The sequence below is a fragment of the Desmodus rotundus genome, chromosome 5, assembly GCF_022682495.2.
Source record: "Desmodus rotundus isolate HL8 chromosome 5, HLdesRot8A.1, whole genome shotgun sequence".
Classification (NCBI taxonomy): domain Eukaryota; kingdom Metazoa; phylum Chordata; class Mammalia; order Chiroptera; family Phyllostomidae; genus Desmodus; species Desmodus rotundus.
Window position 1 is genome coordinate 27,228,797 of NC_071391.1, and position 13,388 is coordinate 27,242,184.

Genomic DNA, 13,388 nt, shown 5'->3' on the forward strand with positions numbered 1-13,388 from the left:
ATCAATGTTTTGATTTCCCTGTGCGCCAAGATGTAAGAAAAAAGAAGTTGGGAAGCGCTGAGCTAAGGAGTTTAAACTTGACTCTTAAGGCAATTGGAGGTGTTGAGAGTGATGGAGCAGGGGGTGTGAGGAGGGTAAGAAAGACTAGAGATAGGAAGCACAGTGAGGAGGCCATGGGAATGATCCCCTTGGCTCAATGAACATTGAACCACGAGAGTTTGGCTGCAATCCATCACTGAAGCTCTTCCCTGCGGCCTGAGATTCCTCCACTGCTTTCCGCACCACCTCACCTGTGATCTGCCTTGTGGCGGTAAAAGTGGAGATAGAGGGTCAGAAGCTGGAGACACTACCGAGGATGAGAGAATAGGACTTGGTGATTGACTGCGAACGGGGACAGAGAAAGGGAGGAAGAGAAAATTCGAGACTGTTAAGTCAGGTTGATGGAAAGAAAAGACAGAAACAAGGTTTGGGGGTGGGATGCCAAGTGGGTTTCAAATGTTTTGGGGTGCGGCTGGTTGTGGTCAGGCTCTGACTGTGGATTCGTGTTTCTCTGTTGATCCTTGTGAGAAATCAAGTTTGTTGTCTGGGCAATATTAACATCTAGTGTCATGAGCTTTTCTGCACTACTATGCAAATGATACCAGCATGGAGGGTTCATTCATTTTCCTACACGCCTAACTTTAGGGAGCAATCAGGCAGTGGGATGCATAGACTATCTGCAAATGTGTGAGCATTGTTTTTCAATATGAGAATAGCACTTTGTGTAGCACCTCAGCTGGGGCCATTTCTTAGATGAACCACGTGTTTCCACAGGACCTTGACAGGTACGAAGATAAGCAGTATATCCAGTAATTTGTGCCAAGAACAAAAGGTGCTGAGGACTTTGTAAGTTGGATTCTTCTTCCCTTCTCATACCTTTCCTTTATGTGCTTCATACATGTTGTTTTCTTTTTAATGAACTATTTTCACTAGGTGATTTTAAGGTAAAATTATTTGATATTTCTTATTCCCTTCATGGAAATGAGTGATTATGTTAACAGCTCCTGAGTAGGTGATATGCATTTGAATTTAGTATTAGGGGTATATCAATATATATTACACATATTGTGACTTGCTTTGAACAAACTAAAACCAAACTAGGTTCTTCCTGATTTTTTTTTGTCTTATCCTGACTCCTTGCTTTTATTCTAGTTTCCCCAGGAGAGTAAGCTCTCCATATCCTACTCTGTTATCTATAACTTAAGCCACAGGTGGCAAACACAAGGCCTGTGGACCGGATCCAGCCCTCCACCTTGTTTTATCCAGCCCAGCACCTTTTTTCTACCCGGTGGCAGTGCCGAGCTCCTTGCCCCTAGTTAAGGGGTAGTTACATTTATATAGTCCTAAAATTATGTTCAGCCCTTTGAAGGCAACCGCAAGGCTGATGTGGCCCCTGGTGAAAATGAGTTTGACACCCCTGCCCTAAGCAGAGCCCAAAATCTTTGCTAGATCAAGAACCAGCTAAGCATGGAGCTTTCCAAATACTTGAAACTGACTGAGAAAATTAAAGTAAATAAAGGATACAAAAGTGTCACAAGAACAAATAATTAAGTTACTAAGTTGTTAATAAGTATTCAGTGGAGAGAGAGAGAGTGACAAAATAAGTGACTCATTGATTAAGCAAGTAATTAAAGGGTGGCACGGAGTATATCACATGTGACAATTACCACCCAGAAAAAACTGCCCTGGGGTTAATGAGAGTTAACTAGTCCTGGTATTTGATTTAATATAGCTGTTTTTAAAATGTGCACTCCTCTTATAACTTTTTAATGAAATAACAACAATATTGTAAAAGTTAAATTAAAAAAACCTAACACTACCACTTAAACATAATTTTTATATACATTCCATATATTTATTTTTAATTTTATATTTTAATATATGTAATGTTTTATAATATATTTTATATTGTGTGCACTCAACATTATGTACTTAAAGTTTGCCAATCTTGAGCCCTTTGTATCACCTAGGTGCTGTAGAAGCTTACAAGTCTTAGAAAAAAATGGCTGCTTTTCTTGTTGAGCCATATCTCCTTATTACTTAGCACCGCTCTCAGTGCTTCTGAGCACAGCTCTTTTGATTTAGTTTTCTGATGACATAACATTAATTTTAATTTCTGCTGTTTTAAGGGACTTGTCTTACAACAATATAAAAGAGCTTCCAAGCTTTAATGGTTGCCGTGCGCTGGAAGAAATGTAAGCTGTTCTTTGACTGACTCTTTTTGCTGTGGTGTATTGTTAATTCCATTGAGCATTTCCTAGTTTAAAGAAATGGCTTCAGTGTTAATAAGTTAGAGATTCATATATTAAGATGTTCTTATGAATACATGTCCAACTGTGCCAAGTGCGTTCATGCAAACAGTAGTTATTAGACATCTGCCTATCACGTGTTCTGTGAGACACTGTGGAGGGAGGGTGGGAAATTAAAAAAAATTAAAAACAACCAAACTAAACTTGTCCTGGCTGTTGAGGGAATCCGGACTTGGTGTTTACTGTGTACCTGCATAGGACGTCTCTAAGGGAAGCTGATAGGGAGGTGGGGAGAGGCTGGCACTAATTCCCCCATTTTTGACCCCCTCCTTGCTCTAACTTTCCTCTGCAGTACTTGGTGTTGTCTTAGAGTCTTTCTCACTGAGTCGTCTTCCTGCTTGTCTTAGAGTCTTTCTCACTGAGTCGTCTTCCTGCTCTCACTCGGGAGCAGGGTCGATAAGGAATTTAGATAATGTAGTACACTCCCAGCATAATTGGGGATGGAATACCAATTAGTCTACCCATTTCAATTTATAAATAAGGAAATAGTAATTTCCTTGACTTTCAACAAGATCAGTCGATGTTACTTAGGAATGAGTATTTAAACTTAGGAAATGTATAAGAAGTGTCATTTTTCCAAACTCACAGTTATTAACAACCACACCTAAAACAAAAAAGCAAACTAAACAAACAACTAGAACAGGAACAGAACCACAGAAATGGAGGTCACATGGAGGGTTATCAGCAGGGAGGGGCAGGGAGGAGAATGGGGGAAAAGGTACAGGGAATAAGAAGCATAAATAGTAGGTAGAAAATAGACAGGGGGAGGGTAAGAATAGTATAGGAAATGTAGAAGCCAAAGAACTTATATGTATGACCCTTGGACATGAACTATAGGGGAGGAATGTGGGAGGGTGGGGGTGGGCAGGATGGAGTGGAGTGAAGGGGGGGAAATGGGACAACTGTAATAGCATAATCAATAAATATATTTTTTAAAAAAAGAAGTGTCATTTTTCAAAAGAGAAAATAATTTTTTCTCTCTTTTTCTTCTCCTCTTCCATCTTCTCCTTCTTTTCCTTCTCTTCTTCTTCTTCCTCCCCCTCCCCCCCCTCCGCTCCTTCTTCTTCCCGTCCTTCTTCCTCTCCTTCTTCTTCTAGTTCTTTGCAACGTAATCAGATCCGCCAAATAAAAGAAGGCACTTTTCAAGGCCTCATATCCCTAAGGATACTGTAAGTTTCTCTATGATTATTGGAGACAAGTAAAATTTTTGTCAAGCTATAAATTAAATATATCAGTACAATTCTTATTTTAAGAGACACTCTTAAAGATTCATTATGTGTAAATATTGTTGTTCAAACTTTACCACATGGTACTTTACAGGTAATGTATTTCCAGTATGTTTTACCTTAGCTCATTGCTGATACTGTAACTTGGTGAATGAAAAAGAGTAACGTGTATAACCTGAGAGATGCGGTCTGTTTGTTTTCAAGTCATAATAATGAGGTTTGCCAACCCATTAGGCAGGGCTGGCAAACTGTAATTGTGGGCCGGATCCAGCCTGCCTCCTGATTTTGTAAATTAAGTTTTGTTGGCACACAGTCATGCACACCCCTTTTGTTTATCATCTGAAGCTGATTTCCACCATACTGTTGCACCAATATTGTAAAATATAAATTAAATTAAAATATAATGAGTTGAATACTTGCAGTAGAGATCATGTGAGTCCTAGAGGTGAAAAATATTTACTCCCTGGCCTTCTACCGAAAAAGTTTGTTGACCCCTGCCCTGTGAGTCTGTCGTGAAAAATACAGGCAATATGCAGCCGAAGCTTCCATTTTAAAAATTACGTATATTTGAGTGTGTATTTGTGCCAACTGCTTTCTTAAGCACTTGGGGATATGTGCTTAGTGACTAAGACAAACCTGGCCCTTGCCTTCCTGGCACTTTAGTGCAGAAAGCACAAAAATCACTGAATTGGTGAGCATTCTTTTTAATGTAGAATAAATTTGAGAAATTGACAGTGAAGTGAACTTACGTGTATTGAGTCCTGTTTGTCAGAAGATCCCCATTAAGAATTGAAAAATGCATTCTGCTAGAGGACATTTTCTTGGTGGTTGGGTCACTGGGTCTTTCCCTGTCCCTGACCGGCCCCTGTCCCTGTCTACCGGCTTCTAGTGGGTCTGGGCACCAGGAGGAAGGGGACTGGCTCCCAGCTGCCATCACTTCTGGAGCACTGATAAGCAACAACAATGAAACACTGGCCTTTTCTTAATTTGAAACTAAGTTTGTTGAGTTTTCCTGTTATCAGGGAGATGTGTCATGGAATGAGTTTATCCAATCTCTAAATTTCCATTAAGGCTCAGTTCAAATGTGGTTGAAGATTATTTCTCTATTTTATTATTTCTGTAATATCAGAATTTTTCAGGGTGTGTTCCTCTCTATAGTAGGTTCTGCTGCTGCTATGATTTTTATTTCCTGCCGGGGGGGGGGGGGGGAATGATTATCTGAGGCCCTTCTGGAATGCTCTTGTTTGCTTATTGATTATTTGTCTTCTCTCAGAGCCTTATCACTAACCTTTGAGAAGGCAAATAATATGAAACCTGCTTTTATTTTCAGCTTTGTCAGGAGCTGAGCTTTTCCTCACCTAGTTAGCAGTACCAAAGGTTATATCATATCATTTATATTTTTGAACTGGTACCAGATTGATAAGGTGCAGAAAGTTCACAACTATGTTGCAACAGATTCCAAGTAGAATCACTGCCACATGGAACACATTCCAAGAAAGAGATTTTGGAGGAGGGGAGGAGAGGGAGGGATTCAATATACAAATAAAAATGTTGTTGGACAAGATTAAAGGTCTTTGTTATCAGGGATATTGTGACTCCCTAAGACTCTAAAGCGTAGTCAAAGTAACTGCAATTTCAGTTTATTTGAAAAGATTAACATGTTATTCTTATCATTGTAGAGATCTGAGTAGAAACCTGATCCATGAAATTCATGTCAGAGCTTTCGTCAACCTTGGGTCAATAACTAACCTGTAAGTCGATGACTTTATGGAATAATCTTCGGAAAGTAATGCATAGTCTACGGAAATTGTGTTGTAGCATTGACCTATCACAATATTTTTCTCTTTGGCTGTGTCCTTAAATAAATGCTAAGCTGCATTGATATAGTAACAGCTTCTACAATACAACAAGGTGAATGTTAGATCTATCACTTAACACAGCTGAACTTCCTCTTGGAACTCTAGTGTTTATGATGCTAACACATTTACAGGTGTTTTTATGTGATTTGCACTTAGGAGTTAATTTGATATCTCATTCACATTTTAGAGATGTAAGTTTCAATGAATTGACTTCATTTCCTACGGAAGGCCTGAATGGACTAAATCAACTGAAACTTGTGGGTAACTTCCAACTGAAAGAAGCTTTAGCAGCAAAAGACTTTGTTAATCTCAGGTGTGTTTTTGCTTATTTTTTATTTTTTTTGTTGAAGTTGTGGTAGGCTCCCAAATTACAGAGTGTACTATTTTTTTTTTCTCCCTGTGCTTCCCAGATTTTCTGGGAGGCTATAATCTAAGAGTGTTTTCTATGCAAATCCTCACAGATTTGGTAAAGAATAGAACATGAACATTATTTCATAGTTTTTAAGAACATGAATTGGAGCCCTTGATGCTGTCCAAGAGACAATATTCATCAGAAAGGTTTTTTATATAGTGAATTTGTCATTAGCAACAAGATGGCAGAAACCACATAAGTGTGAACTCACAGAGAATTGGTATAATGGTATAATCCTTCATGGAGACATGAAATGTTAGAGTAGGGACCTCATTAGATGTAATAGAGGGCTTGGGAATATTATTGAGGGAAAGGATAAATATTTCCATCATACTTAAAAAATATAAACAAAGTAAATTCATTTAATGGTATAAAGTCACAAATGATTCGAGACATTCATTTTAAATGAAACTACCAGTTTCATATGATAAATTGGGTGTGGTTAGTTTATAAAAGGAGTTTTGTTACTTTTACTTTTAATTGTAGTCTTGCTGTTAAATTTTAAATATTGCTTGGTTTAAATCCGGTTTTTAAAAGCATCCCGTATGTAAGTGGAGAAACTCATGGTGTCAACAGATGCCTGAGCTCTTTTCACAGGTGAGGAGACTGAGGCCCAGAGAGGATACTGACCGGCTTAAAGCATCTGACCCCTAGGCTGGGGCTTTCAGGGATTAACTTACTTTTCACACAACAAAAGCATGTCTCTGCAGTCGCTGTTCAATGTAGATTTTACAACTATTTTCCAGGTCTTTATCTGTGCCGTATGCTTATCAGTGCTGTGCCTTTTGGGGGTGTGACTCTTACACACATTCAAACCCAGAAGATAAGAGCCTCCAGGAACACAGTGTGGGGAAGGATAAAGGCAAGTGCATGTGAAATAGAACACTCTTTATGGCCGTAATCAACGTCTCTGTTAATGTATTCAGTTTGGGAAGGATCAGTAGGAAATCTGTGGGAAAAATGACAGTTACTGTGCTAGTGGCATCTTTAATATGTCATCAAGCCCCGTAACAGTCTGAACTTATATCATGTACAAGATGGGAGATTGTAGGAAACTCTGGCTCTTTTGAATTGCATAAAGCTTGAATTCAGACGCAATTTATGGTTTATATCAGGTCCCGCTGATGCAGCAGGGGTCACTAGCAGTGCTGAGAATGAAGAACACAGTCAAGTAATTATCCACTGTACGCCCTCGACAGGTATGCCCGCCGTGCTTGGCTGCAGTTTCTTGCTTTAAATGGACATTAGGCAAACATCGCTAAAACTTCTGGGGATAGATGTGGTTTCTGAAATAGGGCTGGGAGTAGATGATCTCATCACGCCTGCTGACTCAGTGTGTGGTCTGTGTACAAGCAGCTTAGGCGTCTCTTGCAGGATCTCTAGTCCAGACCCACTGAATCAGAATGTTTGTGTTAACAAGCTCCCTAAATGAGGGTTATGAACGTGAAAAAGATTGAGAGGCACTTTCTTAGTGCTCCTTTAACACTAGGACTAGTTCTGTAAGTTACTTACTGGTCTGTAAGAATTTTTAGTGTTATTTTTTTAATGTGCCCTTTACTTTTGTGGTATTTTATTTTATTGAATTGAGAAAGTTACTAAAGTGACCACGGTGACTGTAGTATCATATTCTTCCTCATCTGTCATAGAAGGTGGATTTAGAATTTTACTCTAAAAGAAAAAATTAAATAATCGGCTAAATTGAATGCTGTGAAGTAGATTCCTTTTTTAGACATTGGTCGATCTGCACATTTAATTTTATGACTCAGAATCGTATGATTCTCTAATTCTCACTGAGTTTTGTGGGCCTCTTGAGGGGCTGTACATGTTTCTTTTAATACTTAGCACAGTGCCTTGTGTAGAGAATAAGTTTAAAGTGAGATGAGTAAATGAGATTGACAAGAATCATTTTTGCCTATGCAATTTATCTAGTTTCTGCATTTTTGGAAGTTAAGGGATACAGCTCACCACTTGCCCCACTCAGGTTCTTATGGTGGAGAATGTGCCTAAGAAACTGATGACCCAATGAAAGGGGACCAGCTTTAGTCAAGGGGAGACCAGACCTGGCCATGCTGAGGTTCCATTTCCTCCACGCTGAATTTAAATGTTGGGGTCAGCCAGGAGGACAGTAGGTCTGAGCCCCTCTCCCCAGGCTGTGGTAGGGATGACCTAAAAGGCCTGTCTCCTCCACTCAGTTTTAGTAACACACAGAGATCTAGGTGCTCAGTCAGACGCCGGAAGTGGAGGAGGCTGCAGGTTTCCAAAGACGGGGACTGGGTCGTGTCTCCTTCCCAGGCTTTTGAGGGAACAGAACTCCACCCAGTAGTCAAACACTTCCCACAGTGAGTCCCATTCTCCCAGGTCAGCTGAACTATTTCTCCCCAAGAAGGAGAACGTGGGATGCAGAGATAAAGGACAAAGCGCAAGCTTCCTCCTAACACTGCCCTGAGGGGGGAATTTAAAAAAATGAATTGATTAATTAAAAACCAGCTTTACAAGTTTCTTGTGTTATTGGAAGCCAGATATAAGTGGTGCAGCCCTGGTTTGTTAGGTCTGTGAATACCTTGATGATCAAAAGGCTTTATAGGATGTATTAAACTTCATGACAGTTCAGGAAGGTGAATCAGAACACTGCTTTTAGGCAATTGCAATACATTTTTTTCTTGTGTTTTATAGACAAAATTTTGGGGTTTTTTTACTGATTTTTAAATGAAACAGGAGTCATTTGTGGCATAACCAGCATGTCAAAGTCAGTTACTAGAATGTCTAATTTAACTACTAAAGTGGTTCTCGCAATCCTAATTTAAGTTACACAGGGTTTTATTAGATATAGCTTTGTATGAATAGTTAACTGAATAACCTTTGTCAGGTCAATCGAACACTTTGAAATCTCAGTTTCTATAGATGAAAAATAGGGGTAATGGCACCTATCTTAATCTGCTTCATCAGATTGCCTTTGAAACTAAGAAATGTGTAACATATATGTATATATACACACATATATATACATATATGTATATATAATTATTATTAAGTATACTAGGAAGGAAGAAGAAAAGGGCCTAATATTTACTGAAGTCCAACTATGTACTCATTGGCCTGCTTAGATACTGTATGTATATAATTTTACTTAAGTTATACAGCTTTATGAAATGAGCATTATTATTCACAAGTGAGAAAATACAATTTAGAGAAGTTTAAGTTGCTTTCTCACAGAAAAGAGCAGCCAGTTATGAACCCTAACTTCAACCCCAGCTTATCCAATTCCCCACTCTTAGTAGATCAGGTACCTTGCAGGTACGGGACCCTGTGCTATGCCTATTGACTGACGTATAAGAAAAAGTGAGATTTTTCTTTTAAACATCACTATGCGGATTTAGCAAATATTTAATACAAATTAGCTGTTTTTAAAATAGTCTAGTGCAGTGACTAAACTGTCTAGGAAATAGCGATCTTTTTCAGTTTGGTTCAATTCAGTTTGGTAGCAGATTTAATTATTCTAGATTAACTATCTTGAGTGTCTTAAGCCATATCATACAGATTATGATGTTGTCTAAATTGTCTTTCTTTTCTCTCTCTCTTTTTTCATTTTAGGTGCTTTTAAGCCCTGTGAATATTTATTGGGAAGTTGGATGATCCGTCTTACTGTGTGGTTCATTTTCTTGGTTGCGTTGGTTTTCAACCTGCTTGTCATTTTAACAACATTTGCACCTTGTACATCACTGCCTTCCGCCAAATTGTTCGTCGGCCTGATTTCTGTGTCTAACTTATTCATGGGAGCCTATACCGGCATCTTAACTTTTCTGGATGCTGTGTCCTGGGGCAGATTTGCTGAATTTGGCGTTTGGTGGGAGATTGGCAGTGGCTGCAAAATAGCTGGCTTTCTTGCCATTTTCTCCTCAGAAAGTGCCATCTTCTTATTAATGTTAGCAGCTGTCGAAAGAAGCTTATCTGCAAAAGAGATCATGAAAAATGGGAAAAGCAATCATCTCAAACAGTTCCGGGTAGCTGCCCTGTTTGCTTTCGTAGGGGCTGCGGTGGCAGGCTGCTTCCCCCTTTTCCATGGAGGGGAATACTCAGCTTCCCCCCTGTGCTTGCCCTTTCCCACCGGAGAAACACCATCCTTAGGATTTACAGTAACCTTGGTGCTGTTAAACTCACTAGCGTTTTTATTAATGGCCATCATCTACACTAAACTCTACTGCAACCTGGAAAAAGAGGACCTTTCAGAGAACTCGCATTCTGGTATGATTAAGCATGTCGCTTGGCTCATCTTCACCAACTGCATCTTTTTCTGCCCTGTTGCCTTTTTCTCCTTTGCGCCGCTGATCACCGCCATCTCAATCAGCCCTGAAATAATGAAGTCTGTTACTCTGATATTTTTCCCACTGCCTGCCTGCCTGAACCCAGTCCTGTATGTTTTCTTCAACCCAAAGTTTAAGGAAGACTGGAAGGTACTGAAGCGACATGTTACTAAGAAAAGTGGCTTGGTTTCGGTGTCCATCAGCAGCCAAACTGGTTGTGTGGAACAGGGTTTCTACTTCGACTGTGGCATGTACGCCCATTTGCAGGGTAACCTGACTGTGTGTGACTGCTGCGAATCCTATCTCTTGACAAAGCCCGTGTCATGCAAACACTTGATAAAGTCACACAGCTGTCCTGCATTGGCAGTGGGTTCTTGCCAAAGACCAGACGGCTATTGGTCCGACTGCGGCACGCAGTCAGCCCACTCTGATTACGCAGATGAAGAAGATTCCTTTGTCTCGGACAGTTCTGACCAGGTGCAGGCCTGTGGACGCGCCTGCTTCTATCAGAGTCGAGGATTCCCTTTGGTGCGCTACGCTTACAATCTACCCAGAGTTAAAGACTGAATTAATGCGTGCGTGACTGTATCCCCCATCCGCCAAAATCTCAGTGTTTATGGAGTAAACCCGAGTTTGATCTTTCATCTGGGAAGCACGTCTGTGATCACTGCCAGGTGTCACTTAGAAGAAGGAGAGGGTGGCAGGAAGGTGGCAGTTTATTTCTTAAACCAGACATTTTCAAAGAACAAGTGCCTAAACTATCAATCAGTGAAAACTTCAGTGTCCAAGCAGTGTGGGGTCTATTTGGAACAAATCCGTAACTTGACAAGGTTTTATGAATATACTAACATTATAACATTAGGGTTTTTTGATCCATAAGAAGCAAAATTTTACCTGTTTCTGAATTAAGCACAAGGTAAAGAACAGCTGTTAATATTTTTTTAAGAATATTGTGAAATGTGACTTCACGCAACTAAAGAAAAGGTCTTGCTAATTTCAGCTAATGTTCGATCATTAATCTCAGGACAACTTCCTTCAGGGCCAAACAAGGGATCGGCTCCCAGGTGGGACTGTGAGAGTAAGTGTAGGCCTTAGGTTACTGTGTTTTCTGTTTCCATCGTCGACATAATAGAATCATACATTTTCTCGAAGTGGTTTGTAAATCTTCAAACCTGAAGATGTTTTTAAAACAATATTAACAACTGTTAGATTTTAAAACAACAGCTGAATATTTGTTTTTAGTCATTTTACATTGCTTTGGTGTCATCAGTCGTTTTTTTCCCTCAGTGTTTTATAATCACACTGCTAGAAAAAGTAAAGGGCTAATTGCTGTGTGGGTTTAGTAGATTTGGCCAAACTACTAACTAATACCGGGTTTTCATAGTGTCTGAGGGATTCGATGACTCCGTGTAATGGTCCCATTAATAAACACTTCCTAGTAGCATTGGCTTCACTGATATTTTCCAGCTTTGTTGGTATGTTATCTACTTATAGTTTGAATTATACAGAAAGTAAACTGTGGTAAGTAATTTCATTTAATTGGAAGAAATTGGGAGTAATTATGACACAAAGCACTTACATTTTTTTCTTAGCAAGCTGGATTCTCCTGAACTTATGCTACTTCATAGAAGTTTCCATACATTTACCCCATACTATAATTTTCAAAAGAGGCTGTCCAACAATAGTTCAGATACTGCGTTTTTGTGAAATAAGACAAACGTGTCATTAAAAAAAAAAAAAAGGAATAAAACAGGAATAAAGCTTAGGCCTTTGTCTTTAAAAATGAGAAATTTTACTTGATTCTCATCTATGGACTTTTGACATGTCACTATGTGGGGGTCTTAAAGTTATAAATGTTCAATATGTTTTTGAACAATATGCTAAAATAGCGGGCCCACTGCCATATTAGTTATTCAGGATATATTAAAAACATTCAGCTGGGTTGCAGTTTAATAATTAAACTGTATATACTGTGCATATAATAAATTTTTATCTTATGTAAATTATTTTTAGAACACAAGTTGGGAAATGTGGCTTCTGTTCATTTCGTTTAATTAAAGCTACCTCCTAAACTATAGTGGCTGCCAGTAGCAGAATGTTAAATTGTGGTTTATATACTTTTTTGCATTGTAAATAGTCTTGGTTGTACATTGTCAGTGTAATAAAAACAGAATCTTTGTATATCAAAATCATGTAATTTGTATAAAATGTGGGAGGGAATTATTTACAGTGTGTTGTAATTTTGTAAGGCCAACTATTCACAAGTTTTTAAAATTGCCATCATGTTTGTATATTTACACATTGAGAAATATTAAATCATAACTTGGTAAAAAATACCCTAGCCAAAAGTTTTTTTCTTCAAAATACAAGTTACTGAACACTTTCTTTGCATTCATTTAAAAAAATGGAATAGCAGATAAATATGTGTACAAAATTGCACTATACATATGATCAGAAATACAATATTATATGCAGGGTTTTGAATTATTAAATGTTTTCAGAAAGCAGTCCTCTTTGCCTTAACAGATACGTCGGTATAGTGGACTGGCTCAGTGTTAAAGTGAGTAAAGTGAAACAGTTAATTCTTAAGTGAAGAGTGTTAGAAGAAATGTTAAAAAGAACACTGTGCTGAAATTTAGAAGATTTTATTCTAAGCCTGAACCATATTCATGGAAAACAAATGGAAATTTAAGAGAATACCACCAATTAGATCTTTATTTAAGAGCAAATTATTAAAAACTTGCATAAAACTAATTGCCCAAATTCTTAGGAATAACTCAGTGTTTACAGTCAACAAACCCTTGTATTACAAATGGGGAAATAGAGGGCTTAATGAAATGTAAGTGAATGCCTGAGTCACCCAGCAAATTAGAACCCAAATCAGCACTCAGTTCCTCTGAATTTGAGACATGGGTTTTTTGTTTGTTTGTTTGTTTTAAGCTTGAGTATAGGTTTGGAATTCCCGTAACAAAAAGTAGAATAGTATAATTACCCCTCTTCCCACCCCCTCAGCCCTCACTCCTCACCCCTAGTACCCATCGCCCACCCAGCTTTGGCAGGTATCAACACATGGTAAATTTTGTTTCATTTTCATTCCCTTCACTAACCCTTTCTGATCCCTTTGCCCTTAGATTATTTTGAAACAAATATAAGACATCATATTGTTTCACCTGTAAAGATTTCAGTATGTCTAGCGATAATTTTTTTAAGTTGCATAATATATTCCCATGGGGCTAAATGGT

At 38.6% G+C, this 13,388-nt stretch overlaps 1 protein-coding gene across 1 annotated transcript in view; it reads left to right on the top strand.

Annotated features, from left to right (window-relative positions):
- Positions 1 to 12,511, top strand: part of LGR4 (leucine rich repeat containing G protein-coupled receptor 4) — a 95,312-nt gene extending 82,801 nt beyond the window's left edge. The window contains exons 11-18 of the mRNA XM_024559079.4: positions 814 to 885; positions 2,169 to 2,234; positions 3,446 to 3,517; positions 5,254 to 5,325; positions 5,621 to 5,746; positions 6,592 to 6,707; positions 6,961 to 7,044; positions 9,437 to 12,511. Coding sequence (XP_024414847.2) covers positions 814 to 885; positions 2,169 to 2,234; positions 3,446 to 3,517; positions 5,254 to 5,325; positions 5,621 to 5,746; positions 6,592 to 6,707; positions 6,961 to 7,044; positions 9,437 to 10,713 — 1,885 coding nt within the window. The 3' untranslated portion in view covers positions 10,714 to 12,511. The remainder of the gene's footprint in view (positions 1 to 813; positions 886 to 2,168; positions 2,235 to 3,445; positions 3,518 to 5,253; positions 5,326 to 5,620; positions 5,747 to 6,591; positions 6,708 to 6,960; positions 7,045 to 9,436) is intronic.
- Positions 12,512 to 13,388: the final 877 nt, after the last annotated feature.